The following is a 27,396-nucleotide window of genomic DNA, read 5'->3' on the forward strand; positions in this document are numbered from 1 at the left end:
GTATATACAGGAGTTACCTATGCAACCTACGACCGACCAACCTACCTACCTTTGTTCGTTAAAACCGCTTCGGCGGTCCATGCAGCGAGATAATCGTTTCGTCCGCGTTTGTCCCATCCACCGGCGATTTCTACTCGATCGGAGGGCGCATATATCACCTCTTTGGATAGGTATACACTGTTACCGCTGTTATTATACAGCCCCCGTGATGATATAATATTTACAATCCCGCCTCCGAGCGATCGCGTTACAGCTATGTCTGCGAAACTCACGCAGGTTGTCGATGTCTAATAATAATATTGTGTAGAGATATTTCGTTTGTACATAATATTATTACATTTATATATGTGCACACTCGTCCCCTGCCACCGCCCCCGCCACCTCCGACCCAAAGCAGATATCGACCGTGCCAATTTGTAGTTACATTGTTCTTTTGCCCTTGAGCCGTATACGCGCACATAAATAAACGAAATCCAAGATAGGTTCCTTTATACACGCGCGTGCAGCAGTCGTTGCGGTCACCGGTGCAAACGGCCATCGTCGTTTCGTCGTCGACGCCGCCGCGTGTAACGAGGTAAAAATAAATAAATAATAATAATAATAAAAAACCGTTTAAATCGCCGTCACACACACACACACACACACACACACACAAACATAATATGTTACGTGTTATGGGTATTCTTCGGCAGCGGAAACTACTGCTGCTGCTACATGCGCGCGAGGTGGAATAGTAAAATCAATTAAAATTCGTCTTATTTGTATTCCCGTTCACCGCATCACGAATGAGAAAAAACTAAAAAAAAAACTACTACTACATCTTCTACTACAATACTACTACTACTTCTACTACTACTACTACTACTACTACTACTACTACTACTACTACTACTACTACTACTACTACTACTACTGGCGCATTCGGAGGAGTATATAATATTATATACGGCTCATGCCGCAGGGGTAGTGGGGAGGTGAAGGGGTGGGCGTTCATAAATCTCGCAGATCGATGCGGTGTCTCGAGACGGAGAGAAGATGAATATTACATTATATATTATTATTACTATTACGAGGAGGCGATATTGCCTAGCTCTGGCATTGCATTATACACACACTCACGGAGTGTGCGAAGGTACATATGCACCTCTATAGGTATATTAAATACGGTTTGGTGCTCGCGCGTTCTGCTGCTCAACGCGAGCGTATATTACACGCACTTATATTATTGTGTATAATAATATGAGGGAATACGACGACGACGATTATTATTATTATTATTATTATTATTATTCATCTGTGGTATTTGGCCCAACTGCCACCGCCGCTGCGTATATACGTTGGGCTATTCGTTTATATAGTAGCCGGAGGCTGACTATTTCACACTTGATCCGCGGCGCACCGCCTATACATATACCTCCTCTTCGCGCATGAGGTACGCGTTAAAATTATATTTTTTATATTTACGCATTGCACGAGCGCGAGCGGTAAAACTATACGCGTCCACGTTACGTTATATTGTACACACGCGTAGTTAATAGGATAATATTATATATATTTATATATTTTACCCGCTCACCGGCCGCTGCACCAGGCCTGAGTCGAGCTGATAATATTTTCATTTTAATCATAATAAATCGTTGGTGACGACTGACGACTGTGTTTTCGTTTTATTGCAATCGTTATGAAGATAATCACACCTAGTATGATACTTATACAAGTCGTGATTTACAAATTTATACTAGATTCTGCGTATGGACGATCTCAACGAAAAATCCATGAGGAAACATTAAGCAAATTTACTGAGTGCCGAGTGCCGACTAAAAGTCTAATATTATAGTTTTTATTATTGTCGGATAAGGGGGTATCCTCTTGTGGCTCATCCCCGACTCCACGTCCCTCAATTGATTGCTCTTTCGTGTCGCATACGCCGCGGAAAAGTCAAGAGCTGAGAGGTCAAACGTTTCTTACACGACGCTATCCGTACCGGACTTGACTTATATCTATCGCGTACATGCGTTTTTAATCACGGGCACTGTGCACTTATAGTCATATTATGCTTAATTCCTTGCTCTCTCTCTCTCTCTCTCTCTCTCTCTCTCTCTCTCTCTCTCTCTCTCTTTCAAAAACTTTTATTTTTCTTATCGTTATACTTATATTGAATATCACCTACAAATCCGAACGTGATTAACAGCGAACGATTCGCCACAATAATGATCACTTTTCAATAGCCCGGCGGCGGCTGATGTTAAATGAAAACAAAAACGCGGGCGACTGCGGCTTTTGGGTCGGGTGTCGTCGTTTTAATACAAAATACATTTTATATGTACAGGCGCGAGCGCGAAGAGTGTGAATTAATATAAGATCTCTGAGCGACGGTGGACTGGGGACGGGGAGCGAGAGAGAGAGTTAGGCGGCCGCGTCGAGTGAGATGACGGTGGCGACGGCGACGTCGACCCGCTCGGGCGTTAAGGGGAATCCGGCGCGGTGGAATGCAATGCGTCGATGTGGAATGCGCGCTCGGCGGCGGCGGACACGCAATACAACCACGACGTAGGCAGATGTCCGAACCGGCAACGGTGCGCGCGCGAGCTCTTGTGTCTATGCGTGTGTGTGTGTGTGTATGTGTGTGAGTTGACTGTTTGTGGACGCTGTCACACCAGTGTCGTCGCCTCACGTGATCGTTTTCTATTATTATTATTGTATTATTTTTCGTCGTACTGATTTCAAAATATATCATATCATAATTATAAAGCTTACTCGCTGTTAACTATTTATGTATAATTATTGGTATACCTATTCCATACGCCATCGTCCAATTATCATACTGTAGGACTTAGGACATGATATATAAATATTTAACTTTTAGCGGCCTCCCCCGATTTCTGGTGGTTGCGAAGGGCGCAGAGGGGGTATGTCGCTTACCTCATCATGCTACATCAAACCGTACCTATACGGCGCTATACTACGCTGAATAGTGAAAAATGCTACAGTTAACTTTCGGTTAGTTTCGGTAACAACTTGCGAAGTTTGCCTTGGCGAGAGGTCCGCCACTCGCGAACACAACTTTACTGCAAAAGATATTTTCTATCCTTCGGTCTTTTGCAGGGAATACTGTCATCGTCCCCGGATCAAATCGTGTCTGCAGCGTATTGTGAGAGTGCGTGTTGTTATTATAGTTGTTGTAGTATTTTATGTGTAGACTGCAGATCGAAATTTTGCGCACACTGAGAACGAATATCGTGCTAATAATATTTGGGAGTGTTCTGAGGATTACTCTCCACTCGAAGACAATTATAATATATAGGTACAACAAAGTCCTGTCTAGGTATCGCAATAAACGAGTATTTGACAGACGGTATATTAGTTTTATCTTTGACGTCCTATTGTTTTCCACATTATTCCTACAATTTTTAGGCTTAATGTTTAAGTAATAGGAATCGTGTGGGTTTCTTACTAATTCAATAAATACTGCAATATGAAATTAAAAAACCTGAGTCCTGTGTAATAATTCTATTTTCTGATTTAGATCTTGGAACATATTGTTTCGTGCCGGTCATCGCGTCGCACTGTATAGTGTACTGTACACGGACGTGCGCTCTTGCTGCTCTTAATATTAATATTTTAAATGTGTTCTAATCCTCATTTGAGCTTAATGATTTGTGAGATAATTTATTTCATTTTTGTAAATTCACAATGTAAATTAATATTCATATTAATTTAATTTAGTGTTATATACCACTGTCTTATACCAGTTAATTGTAAATCCAGCTTCAATTTGCGTATCGTATAAGTATACCGTATAGGTACTAGATTCGTTGTTATCTCAAGGCCATTCATGGCCGTAGGTAATTACCGATTCCGTACACGCTCATTAAAATGTCTTTTATTAAAAATAATAAGACTCTAAATAAAACCGTCCCGGTTATCACACTGGTCAATATCAATAAAAATATAAATATAAATACAAACTCCCCCCTCTAAGTTCATATAAGTTCATCAAAAAAATATTAATGATTCTAATTGGAAAGTTAAAAAAAACAACAATAGATAAAACAAAGTAATCTCTCGATTCTTTGAATAAAATGAAGCTGGGTCTACAACCCAGTCGCAGATCACAAGTAACAACTGTTCAGAACGATCTCTGAGAAACAACTTTTTAGAACCACCAACCGTTTTGAAGTGCGTTGACGATGTTTTTGATTTTCCGGTTTATTTTCCAACCAATAATAATATTAATATTCCCAAGGTATTAATCAACCCGCATTTATCATTGTTTTTTTTTTGATTGAGAAAAAAATCGAAAAAATCTCTAGGAATCTTTCAATATTATTAACTCCGTTGCAGTATGCAAAAATAAAAGTCCAAGAACTCAAGAACCTCATGAACCCAGAACATTATCTCAATGTTCAATTTTCCTGGAATACGTATTTTAAATATCCTACCCGCCAAATCTGCTGTGGTGGGTACCCAGTCAGAAGACGTTACATTTTAATTATATACAGACGTACAATATACACTAAAATATAGATTTAAATCATACAATCCAATTAATCTCACTAACTAATAATCTAAGTCTTCTAACTCACCCATTATCCACGTCCGCAATCTCACGTATTATACTTACTTGCAAATTGTTGGTATAGATCGTACCTATATAATTTCAAATAAAGGGAAACCTTTGGAAGTCTTTGGTATATCGTGTCTTCTGTTGCGTGTAGTAAATTTATAATATTCAGACGGGCTTTCGGTTGACTACGGGTTTGTCGTGAGATCCTTACTCGTCTAATATAATAATATTATTATTGTTATGTGAATTGGTGTCTGGCTCGCGCGTTTTTCGGTAGCCGACGAGACTTTCACCGGAACACCTCCCGGCCGCACGCTACACGATATGGAGACCGCTACGCGTGGGGGCGGTCGGCGGCACACGATTATAATATGATTATTAACGGAAAAATTAAAAAAAGTGACGAGACGTGCAGCAGCCGCGCACGTACGACGAGGGGTGGTTACGAAGGAGTATACCTACTAATAGGTACAAAATATAATATATTTAATATACAATACAGCACACATGCGCATTATAAGATAATTATTATTACTATTGTAGTATAATATATTATGTAATGTGTGTTGTGTGTATATATTATATAAGTGTATAAATATAAACAGTCTTTGTATAGGTAGCTCATCTGTGTCCGCTGCAGTGTATCTACCCACACAACATTATAATATATAAGTATAATATCTATGTATAAATGCTATATTATTGTATACGTTTGTCCGTTCTAAGTCCGCGTATACACGTATAATAATAATATAATATGCTTGGTACGTATTATTATTATTATTATATATCGTGTGTGTGTGTGTGTGTGTCTGTGTATCCGCCGCCGCCACTGAGAAGAGACTTGGTCGCGCGCGGGAGGGAAACGGCGGCAGTGGCGACTGCAGCGGGGGCCGGCACAAGGATTTGCGGGGAAGAACGCGGCCGTCTACGTGGGGTGCGAGAGGTGGAGGGTGGTTGAATGATCCGCAGGCGCAGGAAGAGCGGGGTGGCGGGGGTCACAACAAACCAGACTCGGGTGTACACAGCGCTGCCGCCGCCGTATCCATTACACCATTATGCTAATATTTTCAACATCGTTTTCATTTGTAAAGTAACCAAATGAAATGCGAGATAAAACGTTCTCGTCGCGTATTTATATACAATAATATTATATATCTTCGTTTGTGCGTGTGTCTGCTAATATACGCTCGGGTGTGTGTGTGTGTGTGTGTGTGTCTGTAATATTATAATGTGCAGCAGTATGCGCGCTGCGAGAGAGCGCGCGCGCGTGGTTCAATGAGCTTGCGGCCCCGAGGAGACAAAGACCGACTACAGGACATAGGTGCACCCCGCGTGTGAGTTGGAACGAGACCGACCGTTGTCGTATTGTTTTTTATTTATATTTTTTTTTTTGTTTATTATATACGCACCATGTACACGCGCAACGGGTATTTATTTTATATACGAGTGTGTGTGTGTGTGTGTGTACAATTTACATGCACATTACACACAGACACACACACAATCGAGCGCATAATATGTATAATCCCGGCTTGGAGATAAGTACACATATATAAGTTCGCGGATCGCGGTTTGTGTGTGTGTCGTGTGTTTTTTACCTTTATTTTCTCCTCTTTCGTTTGGTTTAGCCCAAGGGGGCGCTGGCTGCAGCAGCCTCTGTCTCCGTCGTTTTTATTTATATTTTATATACAATAATAATATATAATAATATGTGCTGCAGAGCGTGTTTTTATTATTGTTGTTTTTATTATTATTATTATAATGCCATTCTGCAGCGGGTGCAGTAGTATATTACAATATTATGTATTATATTAATATATATATATATATATTTATGTATGGTGAGCGGGGGACATTTGAAAATGCCCATTTTTTTTCTTCAGTTTTTTTATTCGTTCGTGATCAACAATTGACAGCGTCGGAGAACGGCGGCGTCCAACTTGTTCTATATTATACGTACATTATATGTATACATAGTATATACTATTCCCGTCGTCGTTATAGTAATAATAATAATAATAATAATAATAATAGATCCCAGCAATATAATATAATATAGAACCCGTAGAAATCGATTAAATTCGTGTTCGTGTAATTTATCGAAATGCACGTATAGTTTTTTTTCATCAATTTTAATTTACCGCCACTATAATATTATTATTATTATTATTATTATAACCGTGCGCCACTCGTGATGTTCTGTGCATCCCGTATATATGAAAATGGCACACGATGCATTTATAATATGTGTGTGTGTGTGTGTGTGCGTGCGTGCGTGCGTGTGTATTAATAATGAATAAAAAACAACAAAAACCGGAGGAGCAAGCGCACACCCATACACACTCATACACACAAATACATAGGTACGTGAACAGCGCAACTAATTAAAGAGTCCGCTCGCGCATATTATATTATATAGATAGATCCGATCCACGTCGCTCGGCGGCCGTCTCTCTCTCACCCGCGCGGACCCTGTGTGATCCAATTTATTTTTATGGCCCCGGTGCGCGCAAGTTTAAACGTAATAATGTACCTAATGAAAAAAAAAAAAATAATAATAAAAATAAAAAAATGAAATCGGGCTCGGCCAGTCGCGCAGTCCGATTAAATTATCAGCAATTTAGTATAAATACATTTTTTCGTTTATTTTTTATTATTATTATTATTATTTCATTTTTTTCTCTCTATATACTTATATATTATATATATATTACACTACTACTACTATACTATACTACTACAACTACTCATTCCTATAATCCTATATATATATGTACTGCCGCGACGACATACCGGCGGCAGCAGCGCACACATGATGCAATTTGAGTTTCAAGCACGTTTTCCGTTCGCGCGTGGTCCATAATCGTGATCTTGTGAGCCGTGTGATACTATACCTACATAATAATATAATATGGCTGGAGAATTTGTTAATTTTTTCCCAAACTACTCGCGCATACCTAGTACAATATTATTGTATTATATTATATAGACTCTGGCCCGACGACGATATCTTCTGGTTTTTTATGCCCCCCTCCCCCCACCCCCGGCTGAGACGTTTAACCGCTCTGTTCTTTCCGCGTGTCAGACTTGTCGTTTTCGACACCAACGTGTACACACGCACTGCAGCGCGAGTGGTGACAGATTTTTCGAGTGCGCCTTCCCCGCCCTCAGCCGCCGCCACCGCCACCACGCACGCCTTTATATTATTTCAGATCCGACCGGGCCCCTCGTGAGCGGGCGCGCGCGCGCGCGCACTCGATACGTCCCGTGGCGAAGGACAATGATCAGGTGTTGTGTTCGCCCAACAGGCGGTCGTCGTCGTGTAGTCGTCGCAGCTCTCGCGTTTTCTGCGTATTTTCATTATTCCACACAACACGCCGCCCCACGCTATTATTTTCGGTCGGGTCCCTCGAGTTTTCTCTCGTATATTGTTGTGTTCATTATACTGTTTTTTTTCCACGTTCATTTGTCCGGGTTACGATAGAGCTTGTTGTGCGGCGCGAGCGTGCGTGTTTCACGTTATAAAGTGTATTATACATCTGGCGTCCACGGTGGTGGATGTAGTGTATACGCCGAAAGGAGCCGAAAGCGGCCCACAAAGACCCGCGGCAACGGGACCTATGTATACCGCGGTATATTAATCCTTTCCGACGATCGCAGGACACCGCCACTGCCTATTCAAACACCTGCCGAACAATTTGTTAACACACACAGACACATATATTATATATGTGTACGTTACACGTACGCCGTCACACAAGTATAATATATCACTGCACATATGTACAACCGTGGGGTCTCTCGCGCGCGAAATAGCCGGGGGGGGGGCCCCAATCATTGAGTTCCAAGTATATATCCATACTATGATAAGTAAATATTATTATTAAATAGTTTAAACCAGAAGCCTCACATCCCGCATATAACCGTGCTGATCGGTGACGTATATGTAGAGTGGGAAAAATTGGCATTTGATTTTGAAAGTGTGATTTATTTGTTCTCGTTTACTATTTCGGAGCACATCGAGCATCGTCAGCGGGGAGGGCTTTTTATGTTATATATTTATATTATGTAAAATACTCTAGGTATATTGATTTTAAAATAATGGGTCCCGTTCAAATTTTTGGGACGAATTTTACACATTGTCTTATAATATTGACGCCGCAGATCTAACTTTACTCGAGACAAGTAATTTGTAAAAATGTGTAATATTTGTAAATATTTTAATAATCACCTAAGCCGTATTGTTTACCGCAGTAGGTATACATAAATGTAAGCGCTCTACCCTGCTGCACTGGTCACACGAATATAAATAGATAATTATATCATTGGGAGAACCCATATTTGCGAGTCCATACAACGTTGTTCTTATATTATTGGTTCGCGACGTAAAATATTGCTCGGCGAAATATTCGGTATGGTGGTCACGTATGAGAGGTGTACCGATGGAGTTAAAACATCCGTTTCGTATATTATTACTATTATTATTATTGTTTTCTCACAATGATCGTGTGAACAGAGGCGTACGGTAACTAGAAAGAAAAAACGTTTTGTCGTTTCGAATATATAATAATATGTCCATATGTATATAATGACGTGTGTGTGTGTGTACGACGGGCGGACACTATTTAAATATTATTATTCAACTCAATCGATATTTTACCGCGTCGTGCGCGTGCGCGCGCATTCGTGCGTCTGCAGCGTTACATATCAACAGGTTTTATAATCGCATCGATAACGATCTGAAACATCGCGCGCAGTTTACGTTGATCGATTATCGATACGATATTATAAACACTAGACAACTATAGTCTATAATACTTATACAATATACATTTATATATATACCATCCATATGGATTTTTATTTATAATATATATTTTTTTTTACGAAATAAAAAAAACTTTTTCCCAACAATTTGTGCACATAAATCACATTGTACATGCATTTATAGGTATAATATAATATATAATACGTTTACGCCGTAGTAGTAATTTTTCCGGGAAGTATTCCATTCATGCGTATACATAATATCCAACACGCGCGATATGATATAATAATATTATACCCGGTGGACTTTTTTTTCGTATAATATACGACGACGTACGTACGATACGTAAACGATGCGCGCAATTTATCATAATAATACAACGATACGCGAGGCACCGCCACCGATATCAATACTCGAAACATAATATTATATATTTCAATATATTTTGGAACTAGGAAATGGTATACGTATCCGATCTGCTGAGAAATTTTAATACAATATCGGTCGAAAATCGAATATATGCCTATTATGAACTGACGCGCGTCCCGAACGCGACAAGTCTACAGCGCGCGGCAGAGTTATTGAACCTCGCCATATTTACGATTTATATAATATTACTATTATGCATACGCGCTTTATGAACGTCAGTGTGTAATGTGTAATATATTATGTAATATGTAAAGTATATATAGTTTTACAACCGGACGATGATAGCATACCTTCCTACCATATATTATATTATTATAGCGAGTGTATAATATAATATATTATTTATATATATACATCATTACCCATACATAATGTAATATAATATAATTTACTGTAATTGTAATTATAACATTTCCGTGGAACAGCGTGTGTGTTATAAATACATTATTATTATATATATATATATATATATATATAGGCTGCTGTACTTTACGATGACCGTTGTAATTAAAAACCGGTAAAGGTTTCAAAATTGATTTTTAATCCTTCACGTTTTATAGCAGTGCACTGTATACAAATGCATTCGCATTATTATTGCGCTGGATCGATATACTATACGTTCTAATAGTATAAACACTGATTCGTAAAAATAAATGTACATTTTTATTCACAATACATAGATAGACAAAATATTATGACATATTATAATATAGTAGGTATGATTTGTTAGAGTTTCTATAAATAAAATATAATTATCATTGCGTATATGGTATATCTATATACAATTAGGAGTATAATCCACATCTTCTTCGGTGCTGGTGTCCATGTCGAAACACCACGACGATGACCCTGGACTCGAGTCGACCACTTCCTGTTTAACTCGCGGCGACTCGTGCTCGACGGCCGGTTGTTGGTTGGTGTGGTGTTGCATTTGCTGAGAAGATGACACAGTGGCGTAGACGAGCGGGTGTCTAACGCCCGCTGCCTGCTGCTGTTGACGGGGCGCTGGAAAGCACTTGCGATTGGGGGTCGCCACAGTTAACTCCTCATACGTGGGCATAACTGAGAGATTATTTTGCACTTCGTCGAACTTGATCCGGGACACAAGCTGCAGGATACCGATCTTGAAGTCGATTTTTTGCTTTTCGTTCATCGACTTGATGGTGGGCAACAGCGACACCATAAACGACAAATCGCCGTCCAGCTGACATAGCACGTCTGTGGCCGTCTTGCCCGCTAATTTGTTGAGCAAGTCGGCGTGCTGCTGCATATCCGGTTGAAGCGTTTCCGGTCTTTTGGGCGCGGTTTCCGAGGGTGGCGCTGCTGCCATCGAGGGCGAGTTCCGCGACGAGTCTTCACCGTGCAGCGTATTTTTACGCATTTTCTTACTCGCCGGTTTGCTGGCACCGTCTTCAGCCGATCGACTGCCGCCACCGGTTTTCGAGTCTTGGATGAACGGTATCAGAAACTGTAGGTGATCGAACAGATAGTACTTTTTCCGGTGCTCGGGCAAGCGCAGGGACTTTCTCGGTTTGTTGCCCTTGACGTCCTTGACGAACGAGTCTTTGATGTTTGTCCACTTTTTCTTGACATCAGTTACTGTATGGGAAATTCGAATGATATCATCAGTAAAAAGTTAAGGAGGGTAAAACAACAATAAAAATAATAATAATAATAATTTTTTGTTTACCTCTTTCACGTTTATCGAAACCGCTGAGTGAGTGCCAATCGGAGTAAAGATTTCCGGCGATCTCCGTCCACATGTTGGTCAGCACTTCCTTGTTCAGATGGTTCACGTCAGCCGTGTCCCATATGCACGACCGCTTGCGTATCTCGTTTATGAGTTTTTCCGTGAAATAGACCATATTAAAGTCGTTCGACCTGTGGTTATATAGGTGGAGGTTTCTTACGGCCAATATATCTTTTACCGGCTGTCGTTTATCGTGGTATTATAGAATACTTAAACTCGGTGACGTTTGTACATAGGACTACCACAGTGGAGTAAATATTAATGACGACGCCGACGATGAAAATGATAATAACAATAATGACAAGCAAAGCCGGTGGCAGTAAACGTGTGTGCGCTCGCGCTCGTGTACGATCGTTGACTGCGGTCTAAACGGCGGTCGGCCGTCGCCGCGCGGTACAAACGGATCGAAAACGGTGACGTGCGGGTCGCCGGTATCCGCCGGACGGGCGCCCACCGTTCAATAAAATATTGTAACAACAACAAAAACAATAATAATAATACCGAATACGCGGGCGACGCTCGGGAGGGTCTGTGGTCTGTCGTTCGATCGGCGGGTGAGGAAGAGGAAATGACATGCCGATGCGGTGGCGGACGGTTCCGGCCGGTCGTGCGGTTTGGCGGGGGCAGTGGAAAACGCGCGAGACGGCCGGTTTGACCGGGTCGCTACGGCGGATGCCCGCGTTATAAACATCCGCCCGGTCGATTCGTCGGTCCTCTCTCGCCGCCGTCTCCGACGGTGATGCACGCACCTCTCTGCCAGTGGTGCCTAAAGTGCGGGCGGCACCCACGGCGCGGTCCGGACCGGACGGCTTTACCAACCCATGGTAACGCGGCTGTCCGCGCCTGTTCTACCCGCGACCGGCTACCGCACGCACGGCACACGATGACATGCGATCACGGGACGGATGGGTAGTGCGTATACAATAATATAAATGCTGTCGATTTTCTTTCAACCGAGCCGCTTTTGCGTTTCGCGATCGATAAGCGCAAACGTATTCTATAATATTCTATTAGACAGTGCTTAATATGATATATACAAATATTTTCAGCGGGAGTAGGTAAAATTTACAAAAATGTCGTCTCCCTCCCAACGAATAATTAAACTACCACATTTTACGTAGTTTGCAAAATCATCGCGAAGCCACAAATTTAATTATCTCCCCATTCTAAGATGTACACAAATAAACAAAATAAAATCGGTTTATTGAAAAATATTTGGTAATCTAAAGGAAACATATCCCAACCCTTTATAACACCAACACCCTCCAACCCCACCAGTCGATCTACCGCTCTGTCGTCCTTATATATATTCTATGGACTCTACACGTTGCCGCTTATAGTTTTCACATTGTTTATTAGGTAACTACCAATCCGAATATACTCACATACATATTAAAGAAATTCGATATTCAAACAGGATTAAAATTATATATATAGTTCCCGTCGTGGTTGGAAACACGCGGCGGTGCGGTCCATTACCTTCCATCGCGGCCCTCTTACTATATTTATACCTCTTAATCACTACACCCGCAGACACGTAGGTACCTTTGTGTATAATTTCTCACAAGTTTGACTATATTTTTCTCGACAAACCCGCCTGCAAAGTTGTCGCCACAAACGTTATAATAATAAATATTTGAATGCCGTCAAGCACACCTGATCTACTATAACCTAGCAGTTCAAACATATTTTATCCCCAATAATTAATTTTACTTTTAAAAAAGTCATTATCTCTCCTATACCATATAATATTATAATCACTCAAATATTTAAATATTTTGAATTTACAAAGTATGTATATTATATTAAAATTTATTACGGAAGTATAGTAAAAGTTTAGAATACATTTTTCCTTTGTCTCATTGTGAAAACAATTAAGGTCTCATATCCTATATAATGTATAATATCATCACTCTCATGGTATCGTGACGTATCTCTGCCGTTTATTGTAATTTTCTTAACGAACCGTCCTAAGTCTGGATGCGTTTTTATCTTCTTCTATCTAATGTAATATATTTTTATAATAATATAAAGCCGCTGCTTCAGGTACGCACGTATTGGAATTTTCGTATTAGGTATATACATTATACGCGGCACATTCTTCGGTATTATACGACGACCGCGACAAAGACGAAGATAATATTAAAATGTGTGTGTGTGTGTGTGTGTGTGTGTGTGTGTGTGTGTGTATGTGCAAAACACGATTTAGGAATATATTTGTAATGTCCTGCGTGGCAAGACGACGAGGGGATATTTGCGAGGCGCTTGGCATAGGCAAAACCACAACGTGCCAGCGTTTAGTGTCGCCCGGACGGCGGTGGCATGATATTGTAATATTTTTATTTATCGCCGTCGTTTACCCGTTACAATAATAATAATAATAATATTGTCCAGGCGAGTGGGAAGAATCGCCTCTGTAAGCTGCAGCACATTATTACAATATCATTATATACGCCGCCTTTGCGCGCCCGGTCCCCGTCCTCGAGACTGCCGCCGCCGCCGCAAATGTGTCGTCGTCGTCGACGGCTCCGGGTCGAATCGTGCGACCATTGTCACCTGAGCTCACAGCAATAGCGACGAACGACTTACGTTATATTATTATTATTGTTGTTGTTATTGTTGTAACGCATATGAGCGTGTGTGGGTATACTCGGGGGCGGTGTCGGAGGGGAAGAAAACGTAAAGAAACGGAAAAAAAATATAAATAACTTCGATAATATACATAATATATATTATTATATACAAGTATAGGTTTATGTATATAAAATCGTAGAGAATAGAAACGACGGTCGGCGCACGACGACCGCGACGGTGGCAAGAGGAATAATATAATATACAGGATATAGGCCCACGGGTGGGGGGAGGGGAATTCGCCTGCTATGTATGTATATACTTATTCTATTCTTTTATTTAAATAATATATACTATAGAGGTATATACATAATAACGCCGTATACATAAACGAGCACACGACGACGGGGACGATGGCGACGACGACGACACCTCTCGACTACCACGTCGGTGACGGTATTTTTTTCGCCGTTCGTGAAATTCAAATAACGGCTAGCCCTCCTCGCCCGGCGCGACAACTGCAGCAGCTATTATCACGTTCTGACCCGCGACGCCGCATTTATAATGTGCTGTGCTGACTATATAATAATATTATTTATAATATATATATATTTGTGTGTGATTTTTACCGTTTATATTATTGTAAGACGCTTATATATACCTAGGTACCTACTAGGCATATATAGCTCGCAGTATAATAATATAATATTGTATTTTCTCATTGTGGACATATAGTATAATATTATATATTATAAATTATATACGCCCGTGTGCGCGGCGCGAGGAATTTCGATTCGTTTTTCTCCACTCCTCCACCTGTGTACACTTTCATTCAACCTCTCGACCGGAACGTCACACCGACGACTTTACGCGAATATCATACACATTACACATACACACATAAATACGTTTACGGTATAATAAATTCACCCTGATCCATGTGACCCACTCGTCGTGGTGCAGGGGGGGGGAGGAGTACCTATTATAGTAATAATATATACACCGTGGTATACGAAAGTTTAAAATTCCGTGGAATATTCGGTTCTAGAACCGCGACGTGTCGCATTCCTCCCCTGCCGCGGTATAATATTATAATAACATGCATATAAATACCATATAATATATTTTGATATACAGCCCTTTAAAACAGTAATATATGTATTATGCTATATTATATTATTCACCATCACCACGATATGTACACGTTGCAGCCAGTGCCCGAATAGAAATATTATATTATTCGTTCAAGCACGGCACGAACGACTGGCGTATAATATTATCTTTAATATCACGCGTGTCTTTTACATAGGTATTATAATAATATAATATACAGTGTGATCACGATTTCAAATAACATGCCGGATGACCTTGTGTTGAAATTAGTTTTTGGGAGAATCTACAAAGAGGAGATAAACATTTTGTGGACTTTTCAAATTTTAAACACTTTAATCACGCTCTTAAAGTTTTGTATTTTCGCAAATAGTAACACCTATTTTTAGCACACGATTTGGTTTGACTGATTTTTTTTTATCCAATTTCACCCATTACACATTGGTTCTAAATTTACAAATTACTGAATGACAGTCTTCACTCAAATTAAAAAAAAGACCCTATTCAAAATCCTTCACTTTTTTACAGACCAACTACTGCAGTGGTTTTAATTTTTTTAATTAATTTCCGGACATTGAATTGTGTCGTATATAAAAATGTTAAATATTAAAATATTATACAGATATAATAGCATATAAACGCATATTATATAAATATCATCGTATAAATAGCCGGCATTGTGTGGTAGGTATATACGATTTACGAATTAGCCGCCCTCGAAAGTGTGTTTGTTTAGCTCGTGAACTGCGTAGTGATGATGTCTGTATACGTTCGAGCACTGCTGCTATATGTATATAGTATATACTGCACTGCTGCATGCAGTCATCTTTATATATTATAATCCAAGACCGTCGCGCTGATGATTCGTAAAAATATCCTGTGCAAACACAAACCTCCTGTATACATACGTATTATATAATGCATAATATTATTATATTGTATATAATATTATAACAATATATTTATAACACACACATTTATATATATATATGTATAACGTGGTGGCTGCGGCGCGGCGCTAATCTGTCAGTCGACTTGACGTTTATTAGACGTGTTACATTTTTGTTTTATTGTTACGAGCCGTTTCGAATCATCCTAATCGAGTGTGTTTGCCCCACGAGTTCAGCATATAATTCCTTGTGTACTGCAGTGTGTGTGTGTGTGTGTGTGTGTGTGTGTGTATACTATATAGTGTCGGCAACACACCTCGCACATATATATATACACATCACCGCAATGACGGCAATGCGAACGGGTTTGGATAATTAGCAGAAATGAAGAGAAGAGAGTAAAACCGCGCGCGCAAAGAACCGCGGCTGCTGCAAAACGATATAATAAATTAAAATACGACCGATGAAACGGATTTGTTTTGTTTGTGGACGATTGTGATATTATGTTATATTATTATTAAAAAAAAAAACCGACAACAACGGTACGCATATGGGTTTGCACTCTACCACGTTTTTTAAATTTTTTTTGCCTTCGCCGCTCCTATGTAGGTATTTATTAGGTATTTATCGAGAGGACGTCGCATATTGAATACGTGTAGTCTCAATCTTGCAGACTTACAACATAGGAGATTTTTGTTTTAAAGTGAGATCGAATTTTGTGCTCAACATTAGACCGAGTTATGAGTATTTTCAATTTTAAAATTGTAATATTTTACCGTATCATAATGTATACTACATTAGTCGCATTAAAATAAATTAAAAGATCAATTATTTACTATATAATGGTAAATAGCTAACAACACAAAATGAATGGTTCAACTGGACGCAAAATTTCCAAGTCGTTTATAATATACCTTTACGTTTGTATATACAGAGACAACACCATCATATTATTTGCGGGTGTGGCGTCCTTTTAAAGTACGCGTGTGTGCGTTTATTAAACTTTATTTATATTATATATTATATGACATTCATCATCGCGCGTATATCTCTGACATTGTTCGATCGGAACACACACACACGCATTTATATTATATATATATATTATTATGTATACCTATAATTGCAACGAACCATTATAATAATATGCATGAGTGCGGCGTACGACTGTACGAGGAATGTATATTGGTACACGATTATAGTTAATTACTGCAAGCGCGCGCTGCTATTATATATTATATTATTAATATTATATTATATATTGTATTATTATATTATTATTATAATGTAGATAATACGCCGCGGTGTTAAGTTCGCCTACGTCAGGACTGTGCTGATGACGATGCGATGATAGTAGTAATAATAATAATAATAATAATAATAATAATAATAATATTATTAGGCTAGATATATCGCGTGTGATGTATATAATAGCAGGTACTATATTATTACTGTATATTATTCTTTATCGGATGTAAATTATAATCTCCTCTGCTCTGCGCCGGCCCGTGAGAGACAAACCGCGAGCAGTCATAGCGCACGTCATCGCCTCTGTAGTATATACATGTGTATCATACGATATTCAGGATGATAGACGTTAAAATTTCGAATGTCTAATATTTTATATAATATAAGGTACCTACTACAGATAGACACTTGGAACTCGGTCATTGTTACACGTATTATAATACCGACCAGGTCATTAAAATAAAACTATTTTTTTTCACTAATTTTATCCTAATTATTTTTTTGTTTTTTTTTTTTTTAACTTCTTTAACGACAACAAGCATTTTAAATTCTTTATTCTAAGCCATTAGAAAACCATTTCTAAACCATTTCTGCATAGTACTTTTTGGAGTACTTTTATGTAATTAAATCGAATTTTAGACGAGTAGTTATGTATCATGACTCATGAGGTATTATTTAAAGTTTAGATGAACGTATAGTGGAGTGGTACAGGCAGGGGTATCTTGCTTAATGTTAGTTCACTAAACGCCCCTCATATAAACTTTTTCAAACACATATTATAATAGTTAATAAACTTCTAATGTCCGAAATTTGTATACATATTTTTAGGCCTATATTGGTGTAGTTTAGTACACTACGACGCTTTTATACGTAACTACATAATATTTATCATTATATAAATAATTTTTGGTGATGGATCAAACCACGATACATACGCCTACTGTACCGTATGTATTAATATACCGGGTTCACTATATGTAGGTACCTGTATGACTATATGATATCTATAATGCATCTGATTTTTATCTTTAACAAGGAATTCTTTTAAATTGTTCAAATATAATTTTTTAATGTATATTTTAACGATTATTTTAGTGCATTAAATCCAAAGCCCTTATTTGGTATACCTACGCAGATGTCTTACGATATATTCGTGATGCTCTCGGGACTCTGATGTATAATACTAGAGATATACATACATCACATTCATGTCTCGTTTTCTTATTTTTTTTTACCGTGAGCGCAGATCGCGACAAAATAACCTTATAGCAGTGGCCAAACATATAACTATTACAAGTTGTATAGCTGACGACCACACGGGGTCGCCGATTGTTTTAGTACATGTGTAGTGTAATAATATAATACAAGCGTTGTCGTCTTCGGACACACATAATATATATATAATATATAATAATATAGTAAATAAAAACCATTCCGAGATTGGCCATAAACCGCCGTGGTAATAATAATATATGTCTTTGAGGCCGCGACCAATCGATTACAACCGCGCGACGACGGCGAATTGTTTAATGCTTGTAGCTCGTCTCGCTCACTCGATCGCCGCGCCACGGTTATCGTATACGCCTTCGGCGCATTACAGAAATATGATAATTATTCTTATTATTGTTTTTGTTTTCAAACGGAACACGTACTCTGCAAAGGTACACTGCACATACCTATAATAATAATAATAATAATAATAATAATATATGTACAATCGCATTGCACATATTATATTATAATATGCATCAAATATATATAACAATACTTTCGAATCTATAATCCATAATCGATGTCGATAGGTATACTCGAATATGATGCAATATACGCTCGCGATTATAATTTTTTTTCTCAATTGCTAGTTGTCCGGTTAATATGCTTTTTTACATACATATTGCGGTCAAAAAATGACACCCGTGTATAATTTATATAAAATAACTTGGTAAAGAAAAACACATAAATAAAATTTAAAAAAAAAACACTTATAATGTACATCATCACGCGGCGGCGGCGACGTCGACGACGACCAATACGCCGGAGCTGAGCGGCGACTACCTATCGGACCGGAAAAACGGCAAAAATACGAGTGTAAAAAAAAATACGAGCAAATATACGTACAAATAGCGCAATTGCCGCCGACGGACGTGCGTATTGGCACACGTCTCGCTACAGTATGTATCATGCGGCGATGATGCGATAATAATAATAATAATAATAATAATAATAACAGTCACAATTAATAATATCTAACACTTTGCTAAAGCTTCTCTTTCTTGCTCACGCTGCAATACACGACCACAGTCGCGATAATAAAATTATATTATCCGGAACGTTTTCACACGCTGCAGTAACGCCACAAAACAATTATCGAATGTTAATATTGTTATTGTTATTGCCATTGTTTCCGGTTTCGTGTGCGTGGGTGACGGGTGATCATTTTTGACAAATCAGAACGACCAAACTCCTGACTCCCTATATGTAATACCTGTATTATAATATCATGTACACGAGAATCACTGAGAAAAAATGTTTGTGGTTTTTGAATAATATAATAATATAATCTATAATATAATATGTGCCAAAACTCAATTCCAGACTCTTCAGATGATAATAATAATATAATTATTTTCATAAATTAACCTGCGGCAACTTAGGCCATTGAGTAGTTTTTAACTGCGGGGGAGGGTACTGTAGGTTGTTAACACGTGCGTTTTAGTTTGACAGAATTTTCAAGTGGGCACCCGTATAGGTATCTGCCATGCCAGGGGGGAGAGGCGGCCTCTCTCACCAGACACCGTGACTGCCCCAAGAGAAGTGCCACCCGTGGCCGGGGTTCAAACCGGTGACGGTGCGCGTCGCAACCAACGCCTTAGTCCGCTCGGCCACTCCGTCCCCCCAATATAATTATTACATTATACTGCAGTACACAGACTGTCGTCAATCGTTGACGTCACTGTCTTTACTTAATATGTTTCTTTCGATTATATTTTTCACCCCTATTGCTATAAACTATTTACTAATATATTAATATGTAAAACACACACACACACACATTACACATATCTATATACACTGGGTACAATATCGTCCGTATAATATACGCGTATTTATATTGTAATAATATGTCTCCGCGCTAACGAGATGACCAGCAGTCGGAACGCGTTTCCAGTAAACACACGCACATACACACACCAGAGTATACGCATTATTACGTACCTCTATAATACACAAAGGTTGTACTTACGCGTATATAGTATATGCGTGCGTCACACGTGACGTCTAGTCGGTGGTTATAATATATATTATATATATATATATACTACCTACCTGTACCGGCAACAGCAGCAACGTTGTGTATCTATATAGGTATATATATATATATTTATAAATACATACCTATGCGCGTGGTCATTGTATTATTGTCAACGACAAAATTCGATACCTCGTTAGCATAACAAGCGTACGCCAACGAATTATTATATAGTTATTATTTCGGCTGCTGCAGGTTGTGTGCGGGAGAGACACGGTTCAATTGTCGCCGACTGCAGTACAATATTACAATATGTATAACGAAATATATTATATTACGACGCGTACTTATAGGTACTGACGTACTGTGTACATACCATAGTTACTCGTATCTATTATATTATATTATTACGGCCGTGTTTTCACTAAGCGTTCGCTTCGTTATCCTCCGTCGCATATTTAGAGTATTTACCGATATTATATATATATAAATATGCGTTATATTGTTATTATAGGTACTCCGCGCCACAGCTGCAGCTGGCCATAAGCAGCAAAACAATAAATTAATACGTACATTTTTAATACTACACGCACGCGTAGGACTTTATTATAATGTATAGGTGAACTGTGGAGGGTTCAGAATTATTTTGAAAACCCCTGATTCGTACCCATATAATATTAAATATTTTAAGTATATTATGGTAATGTGTTTACGGTTGCGATCGAGGCGCGATTAATATATTTATGTAATTATACGCAAACACCGGCTTCAAGATCGATCCACGAAATTATATTCCTCTAACAGGGTAATGTTATCATGGTTGATTTTATCTTCAATCCCCCAACAGTACTATGGTTACGACGCCACTGCGTTTACGGCGTACGCCAATCGAATTTTTTAGGGTTTAGCTGCAATGACCGCTGAAACAGAGGGTATACGCGGGCACCACTACCAGCTGCAGCAACAGCGATGCGTATCGGTTTAAACAGGCCATAATATTTTGATTTATAGACACCGTTTGGATGTATACCCGTGTTTTATGTCATCATATTTCGTCGAGACGGTCAATAATTGTTTTTATCACTTATTTATATTCGTTGTGTGACCTAGCTGCTATCCGACACAATTAAAATATATTGCTTATACCGTTATACATAATAATAGCTATATATGATGCGTGGGATACCCCGCATTTTCAACATTTAAATAGACTTTCCGAACGAACGCGTTACAGCTGTAGTTATAGTTCTTTGATGTGTGATCTACGACGACACCAACCCAGGTCTCTGTTCAAAAATTCGCCCAACTGCCAAAACGACGTCAGCTTATATCCGTCGAGTCACGAGAAGATTCGGAGAGAACCGGTTGTACTTAGTATATTATACATACGCGACTGATCGATTCAAAACGAATAAATTGTTGCGCGCATGTATTATATTATATATATGGCTATATATACCTATATACTTACGTGTGTGATTGTATATTACGCTCATGTACATAAATATGTATATGTATATAAAATATAATATTTCGAAAAAAGACAAGAAAACATACGTTTATATATTATACGATAATAATATTATATATTATTATTATGTAGAGAATGTTTCGCGTATTATATATCCGCGGCGGTGGTATTCTCGCAATAAATTTCAATTACCTGCAGTAGGTAGGTACCTACTCGTGTAGGGGTAAGTACCATCGCCGCCGCCGCCGCCACCACCACCACAGGCGGCACATAAACTTAATTGTACATTCTCGTTTTATGGTCGGCTTTCGATTTTATTTTTACTTCATCTTCCCGGCGCGAATCGCCGCACCGGCTTAGGTTATAATGTTATATTATATATATTATTATATTATATACGACGACTATAATACGACCAAGCGATTAGTCGGATTCACCCGTATAGCAATTTTTTTTTTAAGTATATTCCTATCGTCGCGACCGTCGTAATTTTCTTTTATCGCCAAACGATCGTACTTGGCCGCGTGTCGTAGATAGGTTCCCGCGTTCGTCTCTTTTACCGCCCATAATAATATTATAACGTCGCGAGTAATGTGTTATTGTATTATACGGGACGATATACCTTATAGTAGGTACTGCTGCTCGCTACCTGTTGCTGCAAAGCGCGTCGACCGCGAAACAAATTACACGATTCGCAGCGCACAAAACTCCGACACTGTTGATGCCATCGTAATAATAATAACAAAATATAATACATATTATTATTAACCCGATCTAAATCCCCTGCTGACATTGTCATTCAAAATACATATTAAGTATGTATGTGTGAAGCCTGTACAGCGCGTTTTATATACTTTATATATATTTTCAATTTCAATATATTATAATAAAACGGTGGATCGACTAAATTTTAACTGTTTTTTTTTATGATACGGTCAGCGTTTTTTCCGCGCAATATTATACCGCCCGGTATTTCTATACCGAGCCTGATGATGGTAGGTAGGTAGTACATGTATTTAGGTACTATAATAAGTATAGTGACTTTTAAAACGACGCGAAAGACATATTATATTATTTTGCTGTCGGCGGTTTTTTATTTCGTTGCCCATCTATCGTTATTCTTTTCCTTCTCGCATTACGACATGTACACCGAGATCGTAATAACAATATAATAACGTATAATATACATACGGATGGCGTATGGTATATAATATAAGCTCGTGTGCGCAGTATGTATAAGTGTGTATATAGGTACATACTCGACGTGCACACAACGCGAGCGCCCGTTCGCTCGCACAGACCCACCACTGAATATAGGATGATTAACTGGCAGAAGGCTACCGGATAGCCTGATGGATTGCCTTATAGCCCACGCCTCTGGATTGTCCGCCGCCGCCGCTGCCACAGCCTTCTTCTTCTTCTATAATGTTGTTCCGGCCCCGGTGCGCTGCTGGTCAGCTGCTGCTGCGACCGGCGCTTGAGAGAAAAATGTGACTTTGGGAGCCGACGAAGGTATATATATACAGACACACGCTCACACATACACTGCTGCAACATCACTGTCTCTCCGTAATTCTGTTGTTAATGAGCACCGATCCATTGTGCAGTGTGTGGTTTCCCTCCCCGTTTATTTATTCTTTATACGTTCGTATATACCGGGTGATTCTATTATCAAACAATAACACTCATTATTTTAAAAAGTATAAATTATTTTGAAAATATTTTTTTACATACTTCCAAGTCGCTTATAAAACAACGTTTTTATTAAAAATTATATTTTTAAATATTTTTTTATCCTTATAATTTTTTAAGTTTTTTTTACTTTTTTTGAATGACAACAGATGAGCGGAGAAGTGGATAAACATTTCGCGGGGTAACCCCGTACAACTCCTCTCCGCTCATCTCAACTTTGAATATTTATAACTCATAAACTACTCACCCCAAATTCGATTTTCATGTATCAAAATATTAAGAAAAATATTCTGCTTAGGAATATAAAATTAAAACCCTATGTTGTCATTCAAAAAAGTAAAAAACTTAAAAAATTATATGGATAAAAAATATTTAAAAATATAATTTTTTAATAAAAACGTTGTTTTATAAGCGACTTGGAAGTATGTAAAAAAATATTTTCAAAAAAATGTACACTTTTTGAAATAATAAGTGTTGTTTGATAAAAGAATCGCCCTGTATATATAATAATATATAGTATGCCTACTCGTGTGTGTGTATAAATATATATAAAGGTTTACATATCAAATACTGCACATAAGTTATACACCAGTAATATACTATTATTATTCCGCCTGCAATTCCGTGGTTTTTCCGTCACCACCGAGTAAAGGTTGACGCGAACTCTCTCGAGCACTTAATAACGAAAACGGATATGGGTATATGAGCGAGACATTATCATATTATTATGTGCACGTCTTTGTGTGTGTGTTTGTGTGTATGTGTGCGTGAACGCGCGGATACGTCCGAATCGTTTTCACACGATTATTCATCGCGTCCGATGCAAATAAGTAATAACCATATTAATATGATATAATATTATGTATAGGCGAGAATACTATATTACATATTATTATTATAATTCAACTTGTCGTTTATAGGTATATCGTATTCGTATATACACTTACTATTACACGTCAGCAGCCCGCAGAGCCGTATTATCCATATACATATATAATATATACATATACATATATATATATATATATCATTTACGATTACGGTATATCGGAGTGACTGCCTCGCGCTCTGACATATCGTCGGTCTGCAAACTACAATATTGCGGTTATATATTGTATTATTGTCATTTCTGCAGCAAATATAATATTATAGTTTCTTCCGATCCAAATATAGATCAAACACCTGCAATGTCAGAGCTAATAAAGCGATGTATGAAAAGTCGTCCGCGTGATGATTGGTTTACCTATACAGTTTTTATAATTTCATTAAATATATCACACTTATATACTGGAATTATAATTGAGTTTAATTGAGCATGATAATCTAATACTATAAAATGACAAGGAAATTAATTATAAAGAGACAAATTATTATCGTTCTTCAATACGTTTGTTTTCCTAGCGACTGATTTTGACAACTAGTTGTGGGGTGTGACAAATTTAGTATACCTGGTACAAAAAACTTTGTAAAAAAAAATTGTTTTCATCAGTTTGCCGAAGAATGTCGAAGCGTACTAACGTTTTGTTTTTGTTATATATTTTAAAACTTTTATAATATTTACTATTGCTATGAAATATGTGTTAAAAGAAATTACCAAGTATGTGGGGAGAGGAATGGTGGCGATCTCACTATAACATTATATCCTCTCAAATCCGTTACTGTGGACAAAACCGTTCGTTCATTTATCTAATAATTCATTAGAAGTTCCGAAAACTGCACTTCTTTCATTAAGCTTTAAACTTTTGATTTAAATAACAAATCGGATCAAAATACTCCCGCAGGAATGAGTTGTTAAAATTAATACAGTACATACTGCAGTACCTATATAATAAATACTATAACTTCCAGCCATCGATTGTCGACGATTTACACCACACCGTATAGACATTAGGTTTAAACTGGGTAGTACCACACATATAGATACACGCACGCGATAACAATAATAATAATAATATATATTTTATACCTATTATTATCGTATTGTAATATTAATATATAATGTGAGTCGCGCGATTCGCGCGTGCGCGCCGCGGGAAACGGACTTTATGCGCCGACACCCGTTGTAGCCGGGACACGCGCACTGCGTTCCGGAAATTCGGTTCGTATGGTATTGCCTTCGGGGGTCCTCCGGAACGGTCTGTCAAATGATAAAACGCAATGTTGGTTTGAAAAAAACTACAGCGCTGTGGCAGCGGTCGTCGAATATACATAATATAGGCACAATATAAACGATTTACGCACCTTCCCATCACGCGCGCACACATAATGCTATGTACATATAAACACACGCATAACCGCGTTTTTAAGCGTGTATAATATATTAATATATAATAGTATAGGTATGTACTATATGTAGGCTCGGTAATAACTCGCCTGTATAATATACAAAGATTTCAAACGGAATATAATAAAATAGATAAACGACCGGCGCGTCGCACACATATGGTCGCCGTCAGAACAACGATGATATTGTGGTGCGTCCAATTAGGAGGTCCGAATATAATATACCCGTGCGTCTTGCGTATTAATTATTTACGTTGGTGATATTTATTCGTCGACGGTCCGGCCCCGGGACAATATTGTCGTGCTGTGGCGGTGGTGGTCCGCATCGTGAGCATTATCGTACGTTATAATAATATAAAAACAATAATAATAATAATAAGAACTCGCGTGGACGGGGTCTATATTGGGTGTATACTTTATATCATATACCTATGATATACAATCCATGATATTGTTAAAATAATATATATATATATGATATCATGTTTATATATGTATATGTATATGCGCACGAGCCAAAATATCGGCGCACAACCCGTTTCCATTCACAACGCGGCAGATGCTGCAATAATATGTATAAATGTATAGTATAATATAATATATTATGTTTATGTATATTATATATACGGCGGCGACGGCGACGGCGACGACGGTTATTGTATCGCAATGATATTTCCTCGCGAGATTTCAAAAGATAATACGACTGTTGCGACCTGACCATTTATATATTATATATTACCATTATTAGCCCCCCAGTATTGTTATTGGCTATAAAATGAAAATAGGAAAAAAAACTCTGAGTCCACTGTCGCACATTATATACATAATTATATGTATTGTTCCTCTCTCCCGCGCAATTGAATTAGTCATAAAGTTTGCGGTCTCTATGGCGGCAAATCGAATACGCGAATAATATGCGGCGGTTAGCACATGCACATGCACATGCAGCGACGTTTATAGGTACCTGCAGCAGCAATATGTGTGCGCAATAATTAAAACAATAGCTTGTACAATTAACGTTGTACCCATCGGTTACACACACACACTCACAAGCGCATTCGTAGATATTTATATATGCATGTGGTGGAGCTGTGGAGGAGACCTCCAGCGTCAGAAGAGGAGACGGCGGAGCAGCAGTGGCGGCGGTCTCTCTTGTCTTTGTCACCGGGTCAACCGTTTTTGCATTTTATTCCCATCCACCGGCGCGCGGCGCGCACATAGTATTATTATTATTATATGCGTACCTATACAGCGATATGCACTGCAGCACCACGTATATTAAACCCTATCTCCTTCGGTCGCCGCCGTGTGCACATATAGCCACCGGCATCGGCAGCGCCCAACACCGCCGTCGCCACTGCAGC

At 38.5% G+C, this 27,396-nt stretch overlaps 2 protein-coding genes across 2 annotated transcripts in view; one reads left to right on the forward strand and one right to left on the reverse strand.

Annotated features, from left to right (window-relative positions):
* The window catches only part of LOC100167672 (protein dachsous), a 131,863-nt gene that overhangs the window by 41,010 nt on the left and 63,457 nt on the right, over nt 1-27,396 (forward strand). The gene's annotated exons all lie outside the window — the stretch shown is intronic.
* LOC100568756 lies at nt 157-14,750 on the reverse strand. The gene is made up of 2 exons (XM_003241628.4): nt 11,458-14,750; nt 157-11,366 (listed from the first exon to the last, which is right to left on the reverse strand). Exons 1-2 carry the CDS (start codon nt 11,630-11,632, stop codon nt 10,543-10,545), a joined length of 999 nt encoding a protein of 332 aa, XP_003241676.1. The 5' UTR covers nt 11,633-14,750; the 3' UTR covers nt 157-10,542.

This window comes from Acyrthosiphon pisum, chromosome A1 (assembly GCF_005508785.2).
Source record: "Acyrthosiphon pisum isolate AL4f chromosome A1, pea_aphid_22Mar2018_4r6ur, whole genome shotgun sequence".
NCBI lineage: Eukaryota > Metazoa > Arthropoda > Insecta > Hemiptera > Aphididae > Acyrthosiphon > Acyrthosiphon pisum.